General features: G+C 45.3%; 1 protein-coding gene across 2 annotated transcripts in view; it reads left to right on the top strand.

Annotated features, from left to right (window-relative positions):
- OMA1 (OMA1 zinc metallopeptidase) overlaps nucleotides 1-18,361 on the top strand; it is an 821,003-nt gene that overhangs the window by 317,882 nt on the left and 484,760 nt on the right. For both annotated transcript variants that reach the window (XM_069642087.1, XM_069642086.1), the window contains exon 5: nucleotides 8,789-8,896. In XM_069642087.1, coding sequence (XP_069498188.1) covers nucleotides 8,789-8,896 — 108 coding nt within the window. The remainder of the gene's footprint in view (nucleotides 1-8,788; nucleotides 8,897-18,361) is intronic.

Here is an 18,361-nt window from a genome sequence, read left to right on the forward strand (position 1 = left end):
GGAGAACACGCAAGATCTATCATAAATGCCTCCCTTTCCTCCAGTATTTTTCCCGAAGCATTCAAAATGGTACACGTCAACCCTCTAATTAAAAAACCTTCGCTCGACCCTCTCGAGCCCAAAAACTACCGCCCAATCTCAAACACCAGATTCCTTGCAAAACTCATTGACCGAACCGCCTACTCCCAACTAAATGCCTTTGTCGAAGCCAATAATCTCCTTGACCCCGCCCAATCAGGTTTCAGAACACGTCACGGAACTGAAACCACCCTATCTCTATCTGGGACGACGTTAAAATGACAGCAGACTCCCCGGGATGTGCCGCTCTAATCCTTCTCGACCTATCCGCTGCCTTTGACACGATCAATCACTCAATCCTCCTAGACCGCCTCCACTCCCTAGGAATTCGTGGAACCGCTCTTAAATGGATAGCTTCATTCCTCAAAGACAGGCACCAAATAACGACACTCTCCAGCTTTACCTCCCAAGCTCGACCAGTCGACACGGGAGTCCCTCAAGGAGCATGTCTATCCGCCCTCCTGTTCAATCTCTACCTGATCACCGTCCCACCAATAGTTGGTTCGCACAACATCCTATGTTACAACTACGCCGACGACACTCAACTAATTCTAAAATTCCTGAACTCGAAACCCAACTCCCAACCCGGCCTGGCATCCTGCCTCTTTAACATAGAGCGCTGGATGACCCAAAGCCACCTCTTGTTAAACCCCTCCAAAACAGAAATCATGGTTTGCGGCAACTCCGATCTTCTTCCGCACCCACTACCCTGGCCACCCGCCATGGGCAACTCACCGACACCCTCCAAAACAGTGAAAAATCTTGGATGCACCCTGGACTCTGACCTAACACTCTCGCGCCAAGTCAACAATGTCTCAAAGTCCAGCCACTACCACCTTAAAACCCTTAGACGCATCTTTCCATACCTCTCATTTCCCAACAAAGTCTCCGCTGTCCAATCAATCGTTATATCCAGACTGGACTACGGAAACCCCCTATACCTCGGAATCCATGCCTACCAACTGAATAAACTCCAAAGAGCACAAAACGCGGCTGCCAAAATGCTACTTGTGCTCGGTCCAGGAGACCACATATCCCCAGCCCTTAAAACACTGCACTGGCTTGCAGTAGCCAGTAGGGTGGCTTTCAAAACCTTATGCCTCTCCCATCGAGCACTGCAAAAAACTGGACCGCAATATCTTCAAGACAAACTAATACCCTATCATCCCACTCGCACCCTAAGATCATGCTCAGCCGGCCTCCTAGTAATTCCCAAGACAAACTCATTCAGGCTAGGCGGATCATCATTCTCAGCCCTGGCTCCAACCCTGTGGAACTCGCTCCCGCCCCACATCTGCCTAACTGAGGACCTAACGTCCTTTCGCAAACTACTGAAAACCTGGCTCTTCCCATAAACCCAAAACTAGCATCATCACAATAATACCGACCCATCAATCTACCTGAAGCGAGAAATGACAGCTAAATAAACTCGAATGTAAACTAGAAAGACAAACGGAGCTAAACGAGTAAAGTAGATCAAAACAGTGAAACGGATATTAGGAATAAATCATTGAGAAACATAGGAGATCTGAACCGATGAAAGGGACATAATGAATGAGGAAGGAACACAGTGAATGACATATATGGAATAGTTAGAATGGATGATGCGTACAGAGCAGACAAAGACACTAAGTCGAAGCGTGCATGAGTGGAAGAACAGACAACTAGAAAGATCAAATAAGTATGATGACCGGATGAATTAGATGAACATAATAATACCAATGAGCATGAAGAATGGTTGGGTGTCTAGAGCGGTCGAGTGTACTGAGTTGATGAGTACGTGCAGAATTAACGAGCACGCAAATAAAGAGAATCGAACAAAACCCAAGAGCACATAGGACTCCGCTGGAAAGAGCAAGAGGGCGAGGACGTAGAACTATATTGAACAGACAAACGTATAGACTTGATGAACGTTCGGCCTGACGAACATGCGAGAACGAATGAGCATTTAGAGAGGACGAGCATGGGGACCGGATAAGCATGGAGAGCGGATGAGCGTGGAGAACGGATGAGCGTAAAGAACGGACGAACGTTGAGAGCGGATGAGCGTAGAGTGCAGACGAGCACGAAGATCGAATGTGCGCGGAGATCGGATGAGCATGGAGAGCGGATGTGCAGGGAGAGCGGATGAGAGTGGAGAGTGGATGAGAGTGGAGAGTGGATGAGAGTGGAGAGCGGATGAGTGTGGAGAGCGGTTGCGTGTGGAGAGCGGTTGAGTGTGTAGAGCGGATGAGTGTGTAGAGCGCTTGAGTGTGGAGAGCGTGGAGAGCGGATGAGCGTGGAGAGCGCATGAGCGTGGAGGGCGGATGAGCGTGGAGGGCGGACGAGCGTGGAGGGCGGACGAGCGTGGAGGGCGGACGAGCGTGGAGAGCGGACGAGCGTGGAGAGCGGACGAGTGTGGAGAGCAGTCGATAGTGAACAACGTCTGAATGTGGAAAGCACAGAAGCGAGTGTAGCGAGCGACTGAACTTGAAGAACGCAGAGGCGTACGATGCAGTTGAGTGTGGAGAGCGACTGAGTGTGGAGAGCGACTGAGTGTGGAGAGCGGAGAAGGGTGGGGAGCGGAGAAGTGTGGGAGCAGAGGAGTGTGGGGAGCGGAGGAGGGTGGGAAGCGGATGAGTGTGGGGAGCGAAGGAGTGTCGAGAATGTGGAGAGCGAAAAAGTGATTGTGTAATGTAGATGTGTATATGGAGCGAATGAGTGTTTGGTGCGGATGATTATGAGGAGCGGACGAATGTGTGAAGCGGGTAAATGTGTGGTGCAGATGAGTGTGCGTAACAGATGAATGCATGGAGCGGACAAATACATAGAGCAGATGAGTGTGTGGAACGGATGGACACGCAGAGCAGACGAGTAGTATTGTCAAGCCGACGAGTAGTATGTTGTGCCGATGAGTGGGTGGACCGGATGAGTGTTGTGGACCGAACGAGTGTCCAATTTGGACGAGTGTGTAGACTGGACGAGTGTGTAGACTGGACGAGTGTGTGGACTGGACGATGGTGCGGACTGGACGAGGGTGCCGACTGGACGAATGTGTGGAGCGGACGAGTGTGTGGCACGGAACTGCGTGACATACTTAATACGCTTTGGAATGAAGGGAACACTTGAAAAACATACATCATACCACACCCCATGCTTACTCTCTCCCTTAGACCACCACTCATCTAGAACGCAGAGATACTATGACACCATTCGGTATAACTGTTCTCATATCTACATCTCCCGCTTACTCCACATCAGTCTAAGTAAACATTGCTGGTTTCACACCCCCCAGCCAGGCGTTCTCCTCAGGCCTAACGCAGCCACACTCGTTCTGGATAAAGCCGACCAGAGCGAACACATACTACTGATCTCTCAACCACCACATCTACCGCTAAGAAGCAGCTACCACTTGAATTCCGCACCAGCTGCACACATACCTGGTGCGCACACGTGCTTTTGGACTCTCTCTACTCTCTCTACTGACCTGAACTTCGGTTCCCAAGGGCGTTCAACCTACCCGCGCCTTCAGACCATACCAATGGTATATAAGGCGCTATATAAATGCAAAATAACATAACATAACAGGAACATTATCCATGCCCCCTCCTGATTTGGAAAATTATAGTGCACACTGGGTTGATACTACAGAGATGTGGAATGCAACTTTTTCAATTGCATTCCGGAAGAATATTTGGTGATGGAGGATAGCATGCATGGGGTGTCAAGAATTTGGATACCTAAAGAAACATATCACAGTAGGGAGACGGAAGTGCTGATCGATTAATGGGGGGAGTGTAAACATGTAGGTCCAAACATTCACGCAAAACTATACCTGTCACAGGGTAGTTGTTTTAGCACTTACATAGGGGTCGGTAGAAGGGCAAAGAGATGGGGTTTTATTTATTATATAGATTTAATATTGTTAGGTAGAGGTGTTTGTGTTATTGTGAGCAATAAAATGCATTGTCTCGGGAGGATAGCTCAGGGGCAACGTGCGTGCCTTGGAAGCAGGACGACACTGAACACCACAGGTTAGAGCCCCGGGCTGCGCTTAGAAACCTCTGGGTATTAAGCGCATCATAAATAACCTATCATATCAATATGTGAACAATGGAACAGCTATGTTTTCGTAGGCCTGTGGTAGAAATGCATTTTTCAATCAGCAACGTTAGAGGGAGCAAACTTCATTTTTAACTGTGCTTTCATTCTGTAGTGAAGTGAGCAGAATGCAAGAGTAGCTAAGGTCATGATGGCAGAGGATGCCAGACAGTATCTAATTGATTTTTGCGAGGGGAGTTCTTTCTCCTGGGTTGGACTATGCTGCTCTTCCCATAACGTTCACAGCCGATAATGTGAAGGCCAAAGTACCATGAACATAGCCAAGGCAAGACTACTAGGGTAAAAACTAATTAAATACAGTAAATTAAAATCCAGCAATGGTGTGTTGTACGTTTTTTCAAGCAAAGTTGGCAACGTGTTGTGAGAAGGGTGTTGGGGAGGTAGTGTGGCTAAGCAGGTACAGAGGGGCAAAAGGGGGGTGAGGGACAGAAGGATCCAATCAGAGGGACGGGACTGAGTGTGCAGCAATGTTCTTGACCTCCTTTATGCCCGTGCAGCACCTTATTGGGCGGGCTCGATGAGATGCTTACGCTGTCTCCAACATGAAGGTCCAATTAGCGTTTAAGGGTGCCAGCCAATGAGAATGGAGAGTTTTTATCAGTCAGCACATGTTGATGTTATTGAGGGGTGGGTTTTTTAGCATCATGAAGGAGAGTTATGCTTTGTGTTCCAAGAAATGGTGCGTCCAATCCCTGTGGACAATGTATAGGGGCCTGATGACGAGTGCCCAATCACTGTTAGAACTGCCCCCAAAATGTAACAAATGAGATTTATGAAAATACGTGTTTTCTCTCCTTAAAATCTACCATTCAAAAGGGGCGGGTTGAGAAATGCTTGTCCAGTTCAGTTCTACAGAGCATTCTGTTTGTTTTGTCACCCAGCTGATTGATAAGTAATGATTGTGAACTTTTTCCTGGATTACTGGGTGAGGTGAGCCCCTACACAGACGTAAGAAGATTCCAAGGGGGAACAAGAATGTTAATTGACTCGAACCTAAAACCTTCCAATGAACTCATTCAAACCGAATCCCTACTCTGCATGACCAAAACAAAACCTATACTGACATTTTAATTTGTCTTGAGTTGTCTGTTAAACCATCAATGTGACAGTTAACTGAAATATCAACTTGAAGATGTGACGAAATGGCTACTAAACTACCAACTCAGCCCCACACTAGTAAACCGATAGTGATCCCAATCATGAAGGTAAAACAAACTGATTCTGAACGTTATATGGTAACATGGGCACAGGCAAGGCTATACTCTCCGGAAGAGTGTGACATGAGCACAGTAGCAACCCAAACAATAGTACAGAAAGCCCAAAATGAATGAATGTCCAATAAAGGTTATATAAAAATAACTAAATGTGGAAACAAGCTAAAGCCCACCCCTGTAATAGAACACAGAAAAGGCAGACAGATCTAGTACTGCACACTGGGTACTTGAGCAGGGATATGCAGGCAAGAAATTGAACCAATTTCCCTGTTTAAAATAATACATTTTAGGAAAAAAAAGGCAAAGATTAGCCTTAAAACTTACGATGGCCCCGAAAGTGTAACGGGGGGACAAAGCCTCTTCATGGTACCTTATTCTTGTATGTAGAAGCTCAAAAGCATTGAGCCATGCTTCTAGGAGCTGCCTAAGGTGGTGATTTGGCACTGGATTGGTGAGATGGTCGACTGGGTCCAATATCCAGTGCGATCCAAGTAGCAACGGCACATCGCATGAAAAAGGTTGGGGCTAGCGACTTTGAATTCTGTGAAGTCTCACAAGTAGTTCAAAGTGGTAATCGGCACCCAACACTGTTCCTTGACTTCTGGGTTGCTGGGAATCACAATCCAGGGTCTCCAGCTACAAAGTACAGTCTTTGATTGCACTTCCACCTCTTGCTTGACTGGCACATACAGGTGATCTTCACCTCCAGTGAACTGGGTCATGGTTCCAGTGCAGCCAGCAGAGAGGCCTTGGTCCAACAACTGACACCCTATCTGTTCACTGGGTATGGTTATGGGACAGATCATTCCTCTGTCTTTGATGCTTGATGTCTTCATCTCTATTGCAGAGGATTTTGAAATGGAGTTCGCTCCCACCTGGGGTCCAAAGAAATCAAGAAATGGGTGGGAGTCCCCATCCTTATAAAGATAAACGTCACAGAGGATTACATGGAATCAAACCTCCTGTAAGGGGTCCAATCCCGGCCACTGTAAAAAGTGACCCTTGCCTTCTTGCACAAGACCCAGTCACCCTTGTCCTACGTGAAATGGGAGGCACAGGAAGGAACACGATGCCCACAGTAAATCATGAGGGTGAGCCCTGGTTCCAGCGGGTGGTCTTCCTTGATACAAATGATTGTTGGTTTAACAGTTTGTTGTGTCTTTCTTGGCCCAAAACAATAATGTTATGTACAAAGTTGCTTAGTCTTATGGTTACCACTTCTTTCAAATAGTTCCTTCTTGTTTAGAAAACACAGTTATATATCTTTTCTTGTTGCATTCTGTAGATTTGCAATTGCCGGGTATACTCCCCCGTTTGTACTTCTTATGCACTTGTGACTGCCTGCTATACTCTCCTGCCAAGGCTTCTTGTATTCACACAATCTTGTAGCTGCCTGCTTTACTCGCCTACCAGGGCTTCTTATATTCACACGTGGTTCCTTTATTACTTCCACAGTTGCACATGCTCCTTTTGGTATATCGCAACTCCTTGATTCATCATTCGATTTGGGTTCTACCCATATTTGGATTCCATACATTCAAATATGGCTGGGGTCCATATATGTAATATGCCTTCTTGATTTTCAATCAGTCTCTTTATTGTCTCAGTTTCTCTGGCTTTATTTGTCCCGTTCATGCTTACGCAGCAAAGCTTTGCCACCTGGTTTCCACTCTGGACTGTTCTTGCGTCGTTCTGGTCTCTCTCTTAACTTCACCTGTGCATAACTGAGTCCATCCAGGTGCTGGTGGGTGAAACGCTGCCTTCTTGGGCTGCCGAAAGCCCAGGAGTCTTCCACTGGTTCTTGGCGTTTCTGTGACGCATCCCGTCCTCTCAGCGTTTCTCTGCTTGCTCTCTGGCAAGCAGCTCAACACCACCACACTGGTTCGTGCTTCCAAGCTCCACAAGCCTCGCAGAGAGGTGCAACAACCTCTCCCAAACAGCAGCAGCCTTCAAGAGTTTGTGGCCAATCTTTAAATGTCCAGCGGAGTTGATTGATGTCGATTGATACAGGTTACTTAGAAAATCACTTTCAACAGTTCTGAATGAGCCAATTCTATATGGTGGATAACTAGAAATGGAAAAGATTGTTTTGGGGTTTTTAAGGTTTTGGGAAAAGGTTTCTCTATTTTCCCTAAAGGGGGTAGTAGATGAATGGTAATAGGCCATTAGGGTATTGGGCATCAGGGTATTTGATTTTCTTCATGGGCAAATGGGGAATACCATGTCTCATCAAATGAAGTCATGGCATCTCCCCGGAGGCTGTCTCTTTCCATGTGATCCTCCCTCATGACCCCCCTCAGGGTCAGGATCCGTTAGCGCTGCCGTCTCCTGGCCACATGGGAGGAGGATACTGCTGAGGAATCAGTGATGACTCCATTGGATGCATCACACCACCCTAGCCCTTCCTCCTTCCCACTTTAAAGGCCCTTTGAAGTGCAACCCCTTCTATGAAGCTAGCATTTGTTATGCGAGTGCTCATTTGAAAGCAAGGTACCCAGGAGATCTCCTTTGCCTGAGGGAAGACATTACTCTTCCTCCCTAGGATCAAAGGTAGGCAGCAACCTGGCTGTTGTCTCACTGGTAGCAGATCAGCCAGCCAGGCTCCCCAAATACACATTGCCCTCACATATCTGGCCTATGCTCACAAGGTTGACACTTGAATGATATCAAATTGGTATGGTTTTGATAATTCTGTGCTCTTATTAGTCACTACACCATAACCAGGTATGACATATTTAGAGAGGTTACCCTGATGCCAGATAGATAAGGCAACAATTATTATATTTTGCATCGGAGGTGCAGAAGTTAAATTGCATCGTCTATCTGCAGTGACTGGGTTGCAGCAGCTGTCAGGAATGCACATGCAACCTTTTCACCTTCCCTGGGCCACTGAAGAGCAGGTTCTGCAGTTGTCAGGAGACTGGTACAGCAGGCACATGTATGCACTAGGCTTTCGTCATGCAGCTTTATGAAAGGGATTTGATTAGCAGAAACCCCCTTTCATAAATTGAATTACAAGCATCTTTGTATTATTTCATAAAAATCAAGAAAGCCAGGGCTTCCACACCCTTGCCAGATGGCAGTCTACCAGAGATGATTACAATGTAATCAGCATATTGTGATATCAGAAGTAGAGGACTATAACAATATTAAATGCAAAAAATGACAGTCGAGTTGTGTTTGTCTTGGCATTATGAATATTATATGCAATATTCCGTAATTTAAAACATGAAACTCTATGGCAGTAAATAAAAAGTCATGAATGTAAGTGGAATGTCAACTTGTTGCAACTGCTTTTTCAATAAGACACTCTAAAAAAAAAATAGAATAAAATAAATTAAAGAAACACAATCACGTTTAAGCCGCTACTAATTAGATTTTCCTTTTCCTTGTAGAATGGACAAGTGTTTGTTTACACTGGTTTGCTGGAGGCAGTGACCGACACTGATCAGTTGTCGTTTATGTTAGGCCATGAAATAGCACATGTTCTTCTCGAACACACAGTAAGTAATAGGAAGCATGTGATTACTTGTCTATCATTTGTGTGCACCTTGGCCTGCTAACCCAGATACAATGCACATTGAGATGTCTATGATTGAATGGAAGTTACCAAAGGCCTTTGTGCTGGTGGATCAGGGCGGAAAGAGAACATGGGAAATGATTATCTATTTTGTTATTTTTATGTTTTTATTATTGTTACTATGTTATTACTAATAATGTATTATTAATGTATACGTCTTACTATTATTATGAAGATATTGTGAAGCACTATCATGCTGCACAAGAGTATCTTTTGTATACAAAAAAAAGAGTTTGCTTGTTATTTGTATCTTTCAATATTCAATGCTTTCTGGCCAACTCACACTCTTTCTTGTTGACCTAAACTAGAGGTCTAGTTATTTCCTCTCTGGTGGAAAACTCAAAGCAGCTGCTACTTCATAGCGCTGTTATATCGTTGGCTGGGAATCGTGCCATCACATAGTACATTTTGAAGTGTCAAGGAGCCTCACTGCAGTTGATACGCTGTAGAAATGCCCCATGACATGACATATCCGATAACACATGTATTTCCTCTTCAAGCCCAATAGTGCACAATAGAAGAGTGACATAAAGAGAGCCACAGGGAATAACGGCTAGATCTAAGCAATTTACAAATCTTCATGGTACAGTCTTGTATTTGTTTTAATGCACAATTAGTGAACTAAATCACCTTTTGGTGCAATACATCAATTCACCACAGAGAAATGTAGAAGGTGGACAGTGATGTATAGAATTGCATTTTGAAAAACAGTGATAGGGACAAAATGACACATCTTATCTGGGAGTATGTTGCAAGATTTGGCACCTAAACAGAGAATATGTGATCTCTCCTGGTATCGAATTAGGAGAAAAGAGAGTACAGTAATTATTTTAGCTGATTAACTCATGACTCGAATATGGAAGTAGATATTATCGTCCCCCCACCCCCCAGTCAACAGTGACTGGTGAATTAAAAAAGTTGAACATCATCAATGGTTTCTTTGAAATAGCTATGATATGATATTGCATTTATGAGGCCCCTGTGCACAAGTGTTTCTATAGCGAGTCTGTTTGTCAAGCGAGTTTATGCCGTTTCAGAGGAGATGATTGGCCTGGGGTTCAGTGGCTCCACTTCCGGGAATCTTTGTACAATAATTCTTTATAATGGAGCATAAGCACACTTTCCCGACAAATATGGTACGAAAATTCATACAATTTACAGTCAGTTCGGTAGATGAACAGACAAAAAACTGTACTAGATGACAGTTCATCAACAGTACAAACGCACATCTTGTAACATTTTCATACTTTCTCTGCCCAAATTAAAACCGTTGAGGCCCATTTCAACAGTATATGCCTACACTTAATGTAAAACACATTTTCATGCTGACTGTGTCCAGAACAGATCACAATTCCCGCCAATAATATGTGCTAGCACTGCAACACTGTTATATGCTGTCAGTCCTGTGCCCAGCAATATATGGCAGTATTGCCCTGCGAACCACTTCTTCATCCTGGCTCTGTCCAATATATGTTTATCCCAAGTGTTCCTTGCCAAATGAAGGTTCCCTTCAGTTGGCTAAAGTTAATCACACATAGGGAAAAGACTTGTCTAAAAACGCACCTTTTATGCCTACCGAATATAGGAAAAACTAAAACGCGCATCGGAAGTGCCATAAGTGGCTGTTAGGCTGTGTTAGGCGGTGTACACTGTTGGACTTGGCTTTCCTGCCGAGTGGAGAGAAGTTGTCCTCAAGAGGAAGTCTGCTGCTTTGTTACATTGCCGTAACTCGGCATTGGACTACACTAACCAAGTAAATGAACGTTACTAGTGACAATTGCTGATAGAAAACAGAGGCTCACTGCTCATTGTGGCATTCAACGTATATTTCTTGTTTACCTTGGTTTACCGTGGTTACTTACTGGAGTTTATTCTCTTTTCCTGCAGTTATCCTTCTGTAGCTCCGCCCCCCCAGCATGCCAACATCCACTCTTCACTTCCTATATTTAGTGAGGCTCATCAGAAGTGCCATAGTAAGTGGCTGTTAGGCTGTTTGGCTGGATGATGGGTGCGCGTGCCAGCAATTTAAGTAAGCATTGTATTCACATATGCATTTATGATGAATATCATGCTATCAGATTGTCAAATTGTGTTGAAACTTTCAGGGTGCGACACCTACTGTTTTGAGTTCGCAACATGCCAGCCTCCGCTTTGACAACATTTTGGGTATCTCACCCTGAGTTATTTTGAATGTTTTCACTCCGTTAGATTTTTCCACCATTAATTGGTATAGCTATAGTTTTTCCCTCTGATATTGAGCTCACATTTGTGTGTCCGGCAGTATGGTGAATGGTTTGAGAAGTGGTAGAAAACTCACGGGAGCACACAGCCCAGCAAGGACTAGGGTGGAAATGTTGAATGAAATGTCCCTTAATGAAGACTTAGGGATTCAGACAGACCCACAAGGGGAGGTTGTCAATTTTGAATGCAATGAATTCAGCCTGGTCTCTGTACCTCAGTCCACAGGTGTGGATGGGGAGGGAGTCGTTACTGCTGCTGTTTGTAATGATGTAAATTTAAGTCCTCGCCCATTAAATTTAATGTAAAGGAAGTTAATTACCTCACCATTACTGATATCATTAACAAGATTGATGTTGAGGATGAGGAGTGGTTAAGTAAAAAGCTGGAGCAAAGTGAAACTACTCAAATTAAATTTCGAGAGTTGAATGATTGCTCTATACTAGGTACTGCCATAGAGGCGGAAGTAGGAAAGAGGATGAGATTCTCTTTAGGACCATCTACCCCAGTGTCTAAACTACTGTTTGGAACGGAGGATGTACATATGTTTAGTCTTCCCCCCCAGCATAATCGGGGTGCATACTCATTCTCCTGTGGTATTAATGATGCTGAGTTGTGTAAAAATAAATGGTATAGTGAATTAGAAAAAGAAAAGAATCACTATGCACATATTAACAATCCTCCAGCCCAGATGAATTAATTTACAAATTCCAAGGAACAAATCAATATGTTTGAAATAACGACAGGGATTCTTCCCAGAGAGAGCCACCGTGAGCATGTTATACATGATGAAGAGATCGATCTCCGTGCTCGAGATGTTTTTGGGTTTGGGGCAGACTTCATGGTTTTCTCTAGATTTTTACATCTTCTAGATAAGGGCAATGAGTTTACCTATTGTGAATTAGGGAATTTAAGATCTGATATGACAGAACTCCTATGTAAAATCAACGAAGTGGAGGGAATGTTATTTACATGCCAAGCTGTGTCTGCATTAGTGGTGAACCACAAGAAGGAAGTCCCTATGACTGATAACATGAAACAAACCCCAGGCGATGCTAGAATGGTAGATGCGGAAATAAAATAATTTGCTGACATGGTAGCCATACCGGTGTCCAACAGCAACCGTGCAGAGGCCAAGTCGATAATTTCCGAATTGGACTCTGAGGGTGCTGTTGGTATTGCAATACAGCAAATAAAGTCAGATATAGAGGCTATCAAGGAAGCGATCATTTCTGGAAAAACTGATCTATTGGAGATTCGAGCATCGCCAGGACTGAAACCTGACTCTGTCGGAGAGGGGGCGGGGGGGGTCAGCCCTACAGTGTTATTCGACTTGATTGATCTCTCTGATGGTGCTATGAAAGAATTGTGGGAAACCACAAATGATTCAGTTTCTGAAGTGGAGACTGGAAATCAGATTGTGGTATTAACACAGAGAGAAAAGAGAATAATGGCTACAGCACAGAAGAGAAATGCTCGTAATAAAAAGGCTAATAGCATAAGCAACAAGAAGCAAAATGATGTAAAGGTCAGACTAGCAAATCTAAAGAAAGAAGTTGCAGGAAAACAGGATGATGATAATGGTTTTAACCTACACCAACTTGATGAGGAGTCCAGGGTGCATTTGGATCTTTTCTCAGAGTGCACTGGAAACAGATCGCAAATGGCAAAAAAGTATTTACGGAAGTATAAACATGAATCAGTCACCCCCTGTCAGTCTGGGGCTTATGGGTCTGATAAGACTAGTAGTCAGTCACAGAAAAAGGGGCGAAATGTGTCATGATCTCTGCTTCCAAAAGGTCAGGGTTTTCCCAACTCCCTTGGAAGCAGATCCATAACCCAGGTTCCGAGTGCCAACCAGTCCCAATTGGGACCTTTTGGACCCAGTCCTGGCGCCAGTGGCACCAGGCTCATAAATATGCCCAGTCCCAGCGCTGGAAGCGCCGGGCTCATAATGCTTGGGTGGACTTACCTTCAGCAGACCATGCTGCTTACTTGCCTGCCAGTTGAGCCTCTGATCCTCTTCTGTTTGGAACTACTTTTCCTGTTGGGTGGGGCTGGAGCCACTCCCTAGATTCAGAACACTGGAACTCTTCTGGAAGGCAGGAACTCTTTTCTTACCAGGAACTCTTTTCTTACTTAGGCGTGGCTGTGGAAGGAGACACCTAAGCACTACAGGAGGCTATTTAAACCACACCCGGTGGATGAATCTTGCTTTGCGTTATTCTGCAACCTCTGCAGCAGAACGCTCATCGTGTCTTCTGCATCCGGTCCTGGGCCTAAGGAAAAAGGCTTACCATCCTGAATCCAGTCTTCAGCAACACCTATAAAGACAAGAAAGAACAGGTTAGCATTCCGGCATCTGAAAGGCAAAGGCTTACCATCCTGAATCCAGTCTTCAGCAACACCTATAAAGACAAGAAAGAACAGGTTAGCATTCCGGCATCTGAAAGGCAAAGGCTTACCTACTCTTCGTGCGCTCCGGAGGTCTTCGGCGCTGCATCCCGCATCTGAAAGACAAAACAAGGTGCGTTTAAAGACATTGGGGAACTTTAATACTCACGTGCCATTACTCCTTTCCACATCTAATCCAGTGGGTATTCTGGCACCCTGCAGCCGCTCCGAACTCGTACCTGCAAAATAAAAAGACAGTTAGAGCGCATAGTGAAGCAGGCAACAAGCGCTTACTTACGTGCTTCCAGGCGCTTCTATTCATCACACGGGCTCCATCTTCAACTCACTTCAGCCCGTCATCCGCCATCGCCGGAACCCTGCAAAACAAGAGACATCATTACTAAAGACTTTAAAGACATTTGAATGACTCGAAACTTACCGTTCGTGCAGTAAACGACGGACAGCAGTCCTCTGAAGTCAAGAGGCCTGCGCTACCTATCCAGTGAAGAAACTGGTTACAGCACCCTGCCCTGAGGCAGATGGAGAGCTCGGCATTCACTTACCTAAGGTGAGAGCGTTAACCTTTGGGGGTCTACAGGAGAGGAGAAGAGGAAAGAGATAGGGACACCCCAATAACCCCAGTTCATTAACCCCATATTTTCTATCTGCAGACATCTTACTCTACACGTCAGGCATACAGTGCACAGAGGTCCAGCCCAAAGAGCCAACCGGGTGCTACACATCACCTTTGAAGATACGGTAGTCGCCCAGTCAAGACCGGCGCCTCTGCGAGAATCAGGTGAGCGTTACAGAACGCAAAGCCTACCGCAAAACTCTCGCCCAGGCGCTATGGAAACCTCGGATACTGACCCCCTAGCCCGGTTACTTGGGGAACTAAGGGCAGAAGTGCATGCAGCTCGTCAGGAAACGAATGCTCTAAGAAGGGAACTAATTATTTCCAAGGAGAGAACAGACAATCTTGCTAGACAAGTGCTACAGTCACAAGCCGGACAGACCCCGTTACCCGCATCAGGGGCAAATCTTCCTTCAACATCCTCTATGAATCCAGTGCAGATCAACCTACCTGGGAATGTACCTCTGGCTCCGCCCGAACGATTTTCTGGTGACCCAAAGAGGTTTGCAGTATTTATCAATCAGTGCCGGTTGCACTTCTTATGCCGGCCAGCAGCCTTTCCAACTGATCAAGCAAAAGTAGCTTTTGTACTTTCGTACCTTAGTGGCAATGCGGCAGACTGGTCGATCCCTCTAGTTAATCAAGATGATCCGGTTCTCCATGATTTTCAAGCCTTTCAGCTTAGTATGAAAAAACTGTTCGCAAGACATTCACAGGGGCAGGCCTTGGACAATGAGCTTCTTTCGTTGCGACAGGGTAATCAAGACCTTTTGGCTTATATTGCATCTTTCAATAGACTAATAGTGGAAACTCAATGGCCTGAGGACAAAAGGATTACGCTGTTTTATAGAGGTCTACGTGGAGAGCTCAAAGACGTTTTAGCCCAAGTAGTGAATCCCCCACAAGACTGTTCGGATTATATAGACTTGGTCGTTCAAATAGATCACAGGCTGCAGAACAGGAAGGCCGATCGTTCCAAGTTTGATGCTCGAGTATTTTCCAAACCGCCAACTCCTTCCAAAGGAGTAGACTCCGGGGAACCCATGCAAATAGGGGGTCTGAAAGGTCCTCTAACACAAAGGGAGCGGGAAAGGAGGAAACAGTTGCAATTATGCCTATATTGCGGAAACTCAGGGCACTTTCTTCGAGACTGTCCGGTGAAACCTGCCAAGAAGGCAGTAGGAGCTGCAGTTACCAAAGTTACAAACTCTGAGCAGGGAAACGACCTCGCCCGACAAGAATAGAGGTTCTCTTGCCGAGCGTGAAAACCAGTTCCGTGACCTCGCATTTCGTGATACCTATGGTCCTCATTAGCCCTGATAATCCGGATCGATTACATGCAATTGAAGCTTACGTCGACAGCGGTGCCATCGGCAATTATGTGGATCATGAAATGGTTTTGAGGATGAATCTAACTCTTTGTCCCAAGGCTGTAAAGGACGTCATTACTACGGTGGATGGTACGGAGATAGCCTCCGGGCCAGTAACGCATACCACTCAAGAGGTGACGCTAGTAAGTCAAGATGGACACCATGAGAAGATCGTGTTCGATGTGATCAAGGCCCCTCAGTTTCAGATTATTCTAGGAATACCTTGGTTAGAGAAACACAATCCTCTGATCGATTGGCGAGCAAGAACGGTCCAGTTTCCAGAATGTGTCTCTACTTGTCACCCTCCACCTGGTGTTGCACTGGCCGCAATTTCTTCAGAGACTCCCCAGTTACCTCCCGAATACCTAGAATACCAAGATGTTTTCCGGAAGGATCAGGCTAACTCTCTACCTCCTCATAGGTCTTATGACTGCCAGATAGACCTGATACCTGGATCTACTCCTCCTTGTAGTAGAATTTATGCCCTCACCGAGCCTGAGAACCTTCACCTTCAACAATACCTACATCAATACCTGGCAAATGGGTTTATTCGTCCTTCCAAGTCCCCTGCTTCTTCAGCTTTGTTCTTCGTTCCAAAAAAGGAAGGAGACCTTAGAACTTGTATCGATTATCGCTCCCTGAACCAGATCACCGTTAAGAATAGATATCCATTACCTTTGATCCCTGAACTCCTGGACCAAGTCAGAAAAGCATGCATATATACAAAGCTGGATCTTAGAGGAGCTTACCACTTGGTACGAGTAAAAGAGGGCGATGAATGGAAGACGGCCTTCCGCACCAAGTATGGGCTATTTGAATATCAGGTCATGCCCTTCGGACTTTGCAATGCCCCGGCCGCCTTTCAATATTTTATGAACGATGTCCTCAGAGAGCTCATAGATGTATGTGTTGTTGTTTACATTGACGACATCCTCGTTTATTCTTCATCGGAATCTGAACATCGGAAACACGTGAAAATGGTCCTCGAAAGATTGCGTCAACACAAACTTTTCGCTAAGTTGGAAAAATGTGTTTTCAACGTGACTGAAGTTGAATTCTTGGGATTCATATTATCACCTTGCGGAGTGCGTATGGATTCAAAGAAGGTCGATGCAGTTCTCAAATGGCCATCACCATCCTCCGTAAAAGGTGTGCAAAGCATGTTAGGCTTCGCTAACTTTTACCGCAGGTTTATCCCCGAATTCTCTCGAATAGTCCAGCCCATCACTGCCTTGTTAAAGAAAAACAAACGTTTTGAATGGTCTACCGAGGCGGAACAAGCTTTCCAGGATTTGAAGACTAAATTTATCTCTGCACCAATCTTAAAACACCCTCGCCCCGAACTCCCCTACATCGTGGAAACTGATGCTTCAAGCCTTGCCATGGGGGCAGTTCTATCACAAAAGGACCCGGTAACCAATCAGTTGCATCCCGTGGCATTTTGGTCCCGCAAATTCTCGCCTCCTGAAATCAATTACACGATTACTGACAAGGAACTTCTGGCTATCAAGTCTGCCTTTAAGGCTTGGCGGCATTATCTGCTGGGGGCCCGACACACCGTTACTGTGATTACGGATCACCGAAACCTGCAATATTTGAAGACCGCAAAAGCCCAATCCTCTAGACAACTCCGTTGGGCATTATTCTTTGCCGAGTTTGACTTCATAATTACCTATCGACCTGGTACAAAGAACGGTAAAGCCGATGCCCTTTCTCGGATGGGAGTGGAAGAACACTTGGTCAACCCTAAACCTGTACCAATCATTCCCGAACAAAGAATTCTGGGTGTAATCGCCACAGAATCCATAGAGGAAGTTAAGGATAAAGCCAGGCAACTTGTAACTCCAGCAGACATACAGAATTGGCATCTGCAGGGAAAGGACTTTGCAGTAAAGGACAACTTATTGTATTTCCAAGAACGATTATACCTACCCAGCACAGATTTACAGAAAAAAAGTAATCTCTTGTTATCACGACTCTTTAATGGAAGGTCATCCCGGTATAGCCAAGACCTCAGAAAAGATCAAGCGCTACTTCTGGTGGCCATCTTGGAAAAAAGATATCAGAGACTTTATAATGTCCTGTGGAGTATGCGCCCAAAACAAGAGTCAAAAGGAAAGACCAGCAGGCCTCTTACGCCCTATTGACATCCCACCTCGCCCTTGGCATACGCTTTCTATGGACTTCATCACCGATCTACCTCCATGCTCCGGATACAATACGATTCTAGTAATCGTGGACTTATTCTCCAAGATGGCGCATTTCATTCCGCTCAAAGGCTTGCCAACAGCAGCAACTCTGGCCCGAGAATTTCTCGAAAACATCGTCCGACTGCACGGTTTTCCTTCGGTTCTAATTTCGGATCGAGGTAGTCAATTTATTTCTCATTTTTGGCGAAGTTGCTGTCGGTCGGCTCAAATTGATGTGAGACTATCGACCAGTCACCACCCTCAGACCGACGGACAAACCGAGAGGACCAATCAAACTCTGGAACAGTATTTACGCTGCATGCTGCAACAAACTGAAAAAACTTGGAAAGACATCCTTTGGATAGCCGAGTATGCCTACAATAACTCTGTCCATTCGGGAACTGGGAAAACCCTGTTTTTTCTTTTGTACGGCAGTCACCCTCGAACCTCGGAGTTGGATCCCCTCCAAGATCTTGAAACACCAGCAGTAGACTACCTGCATTCTACAATCACCCAAGCCTTTAAGGAAGCTGTTTCTCACCTTCAAAGGGCTAAAGAACAAT

The sequence above is a fragment of the Ambystoma mexicanum genome, chromosome 1q, assembly GCF_040938575.1.
Source record: "Ambystoma mexicanum isolate Mex_15411 chromosome 1q, UKY_AmexF1_1, whole genome shotgun sequence".
NCBI classification, from domain to species: Eukaryota; Metazoa; Chordata; class Amphibia; order Caudata; family Ambystomatidae; genus Ambystoma; species Ambystoma mexicanum.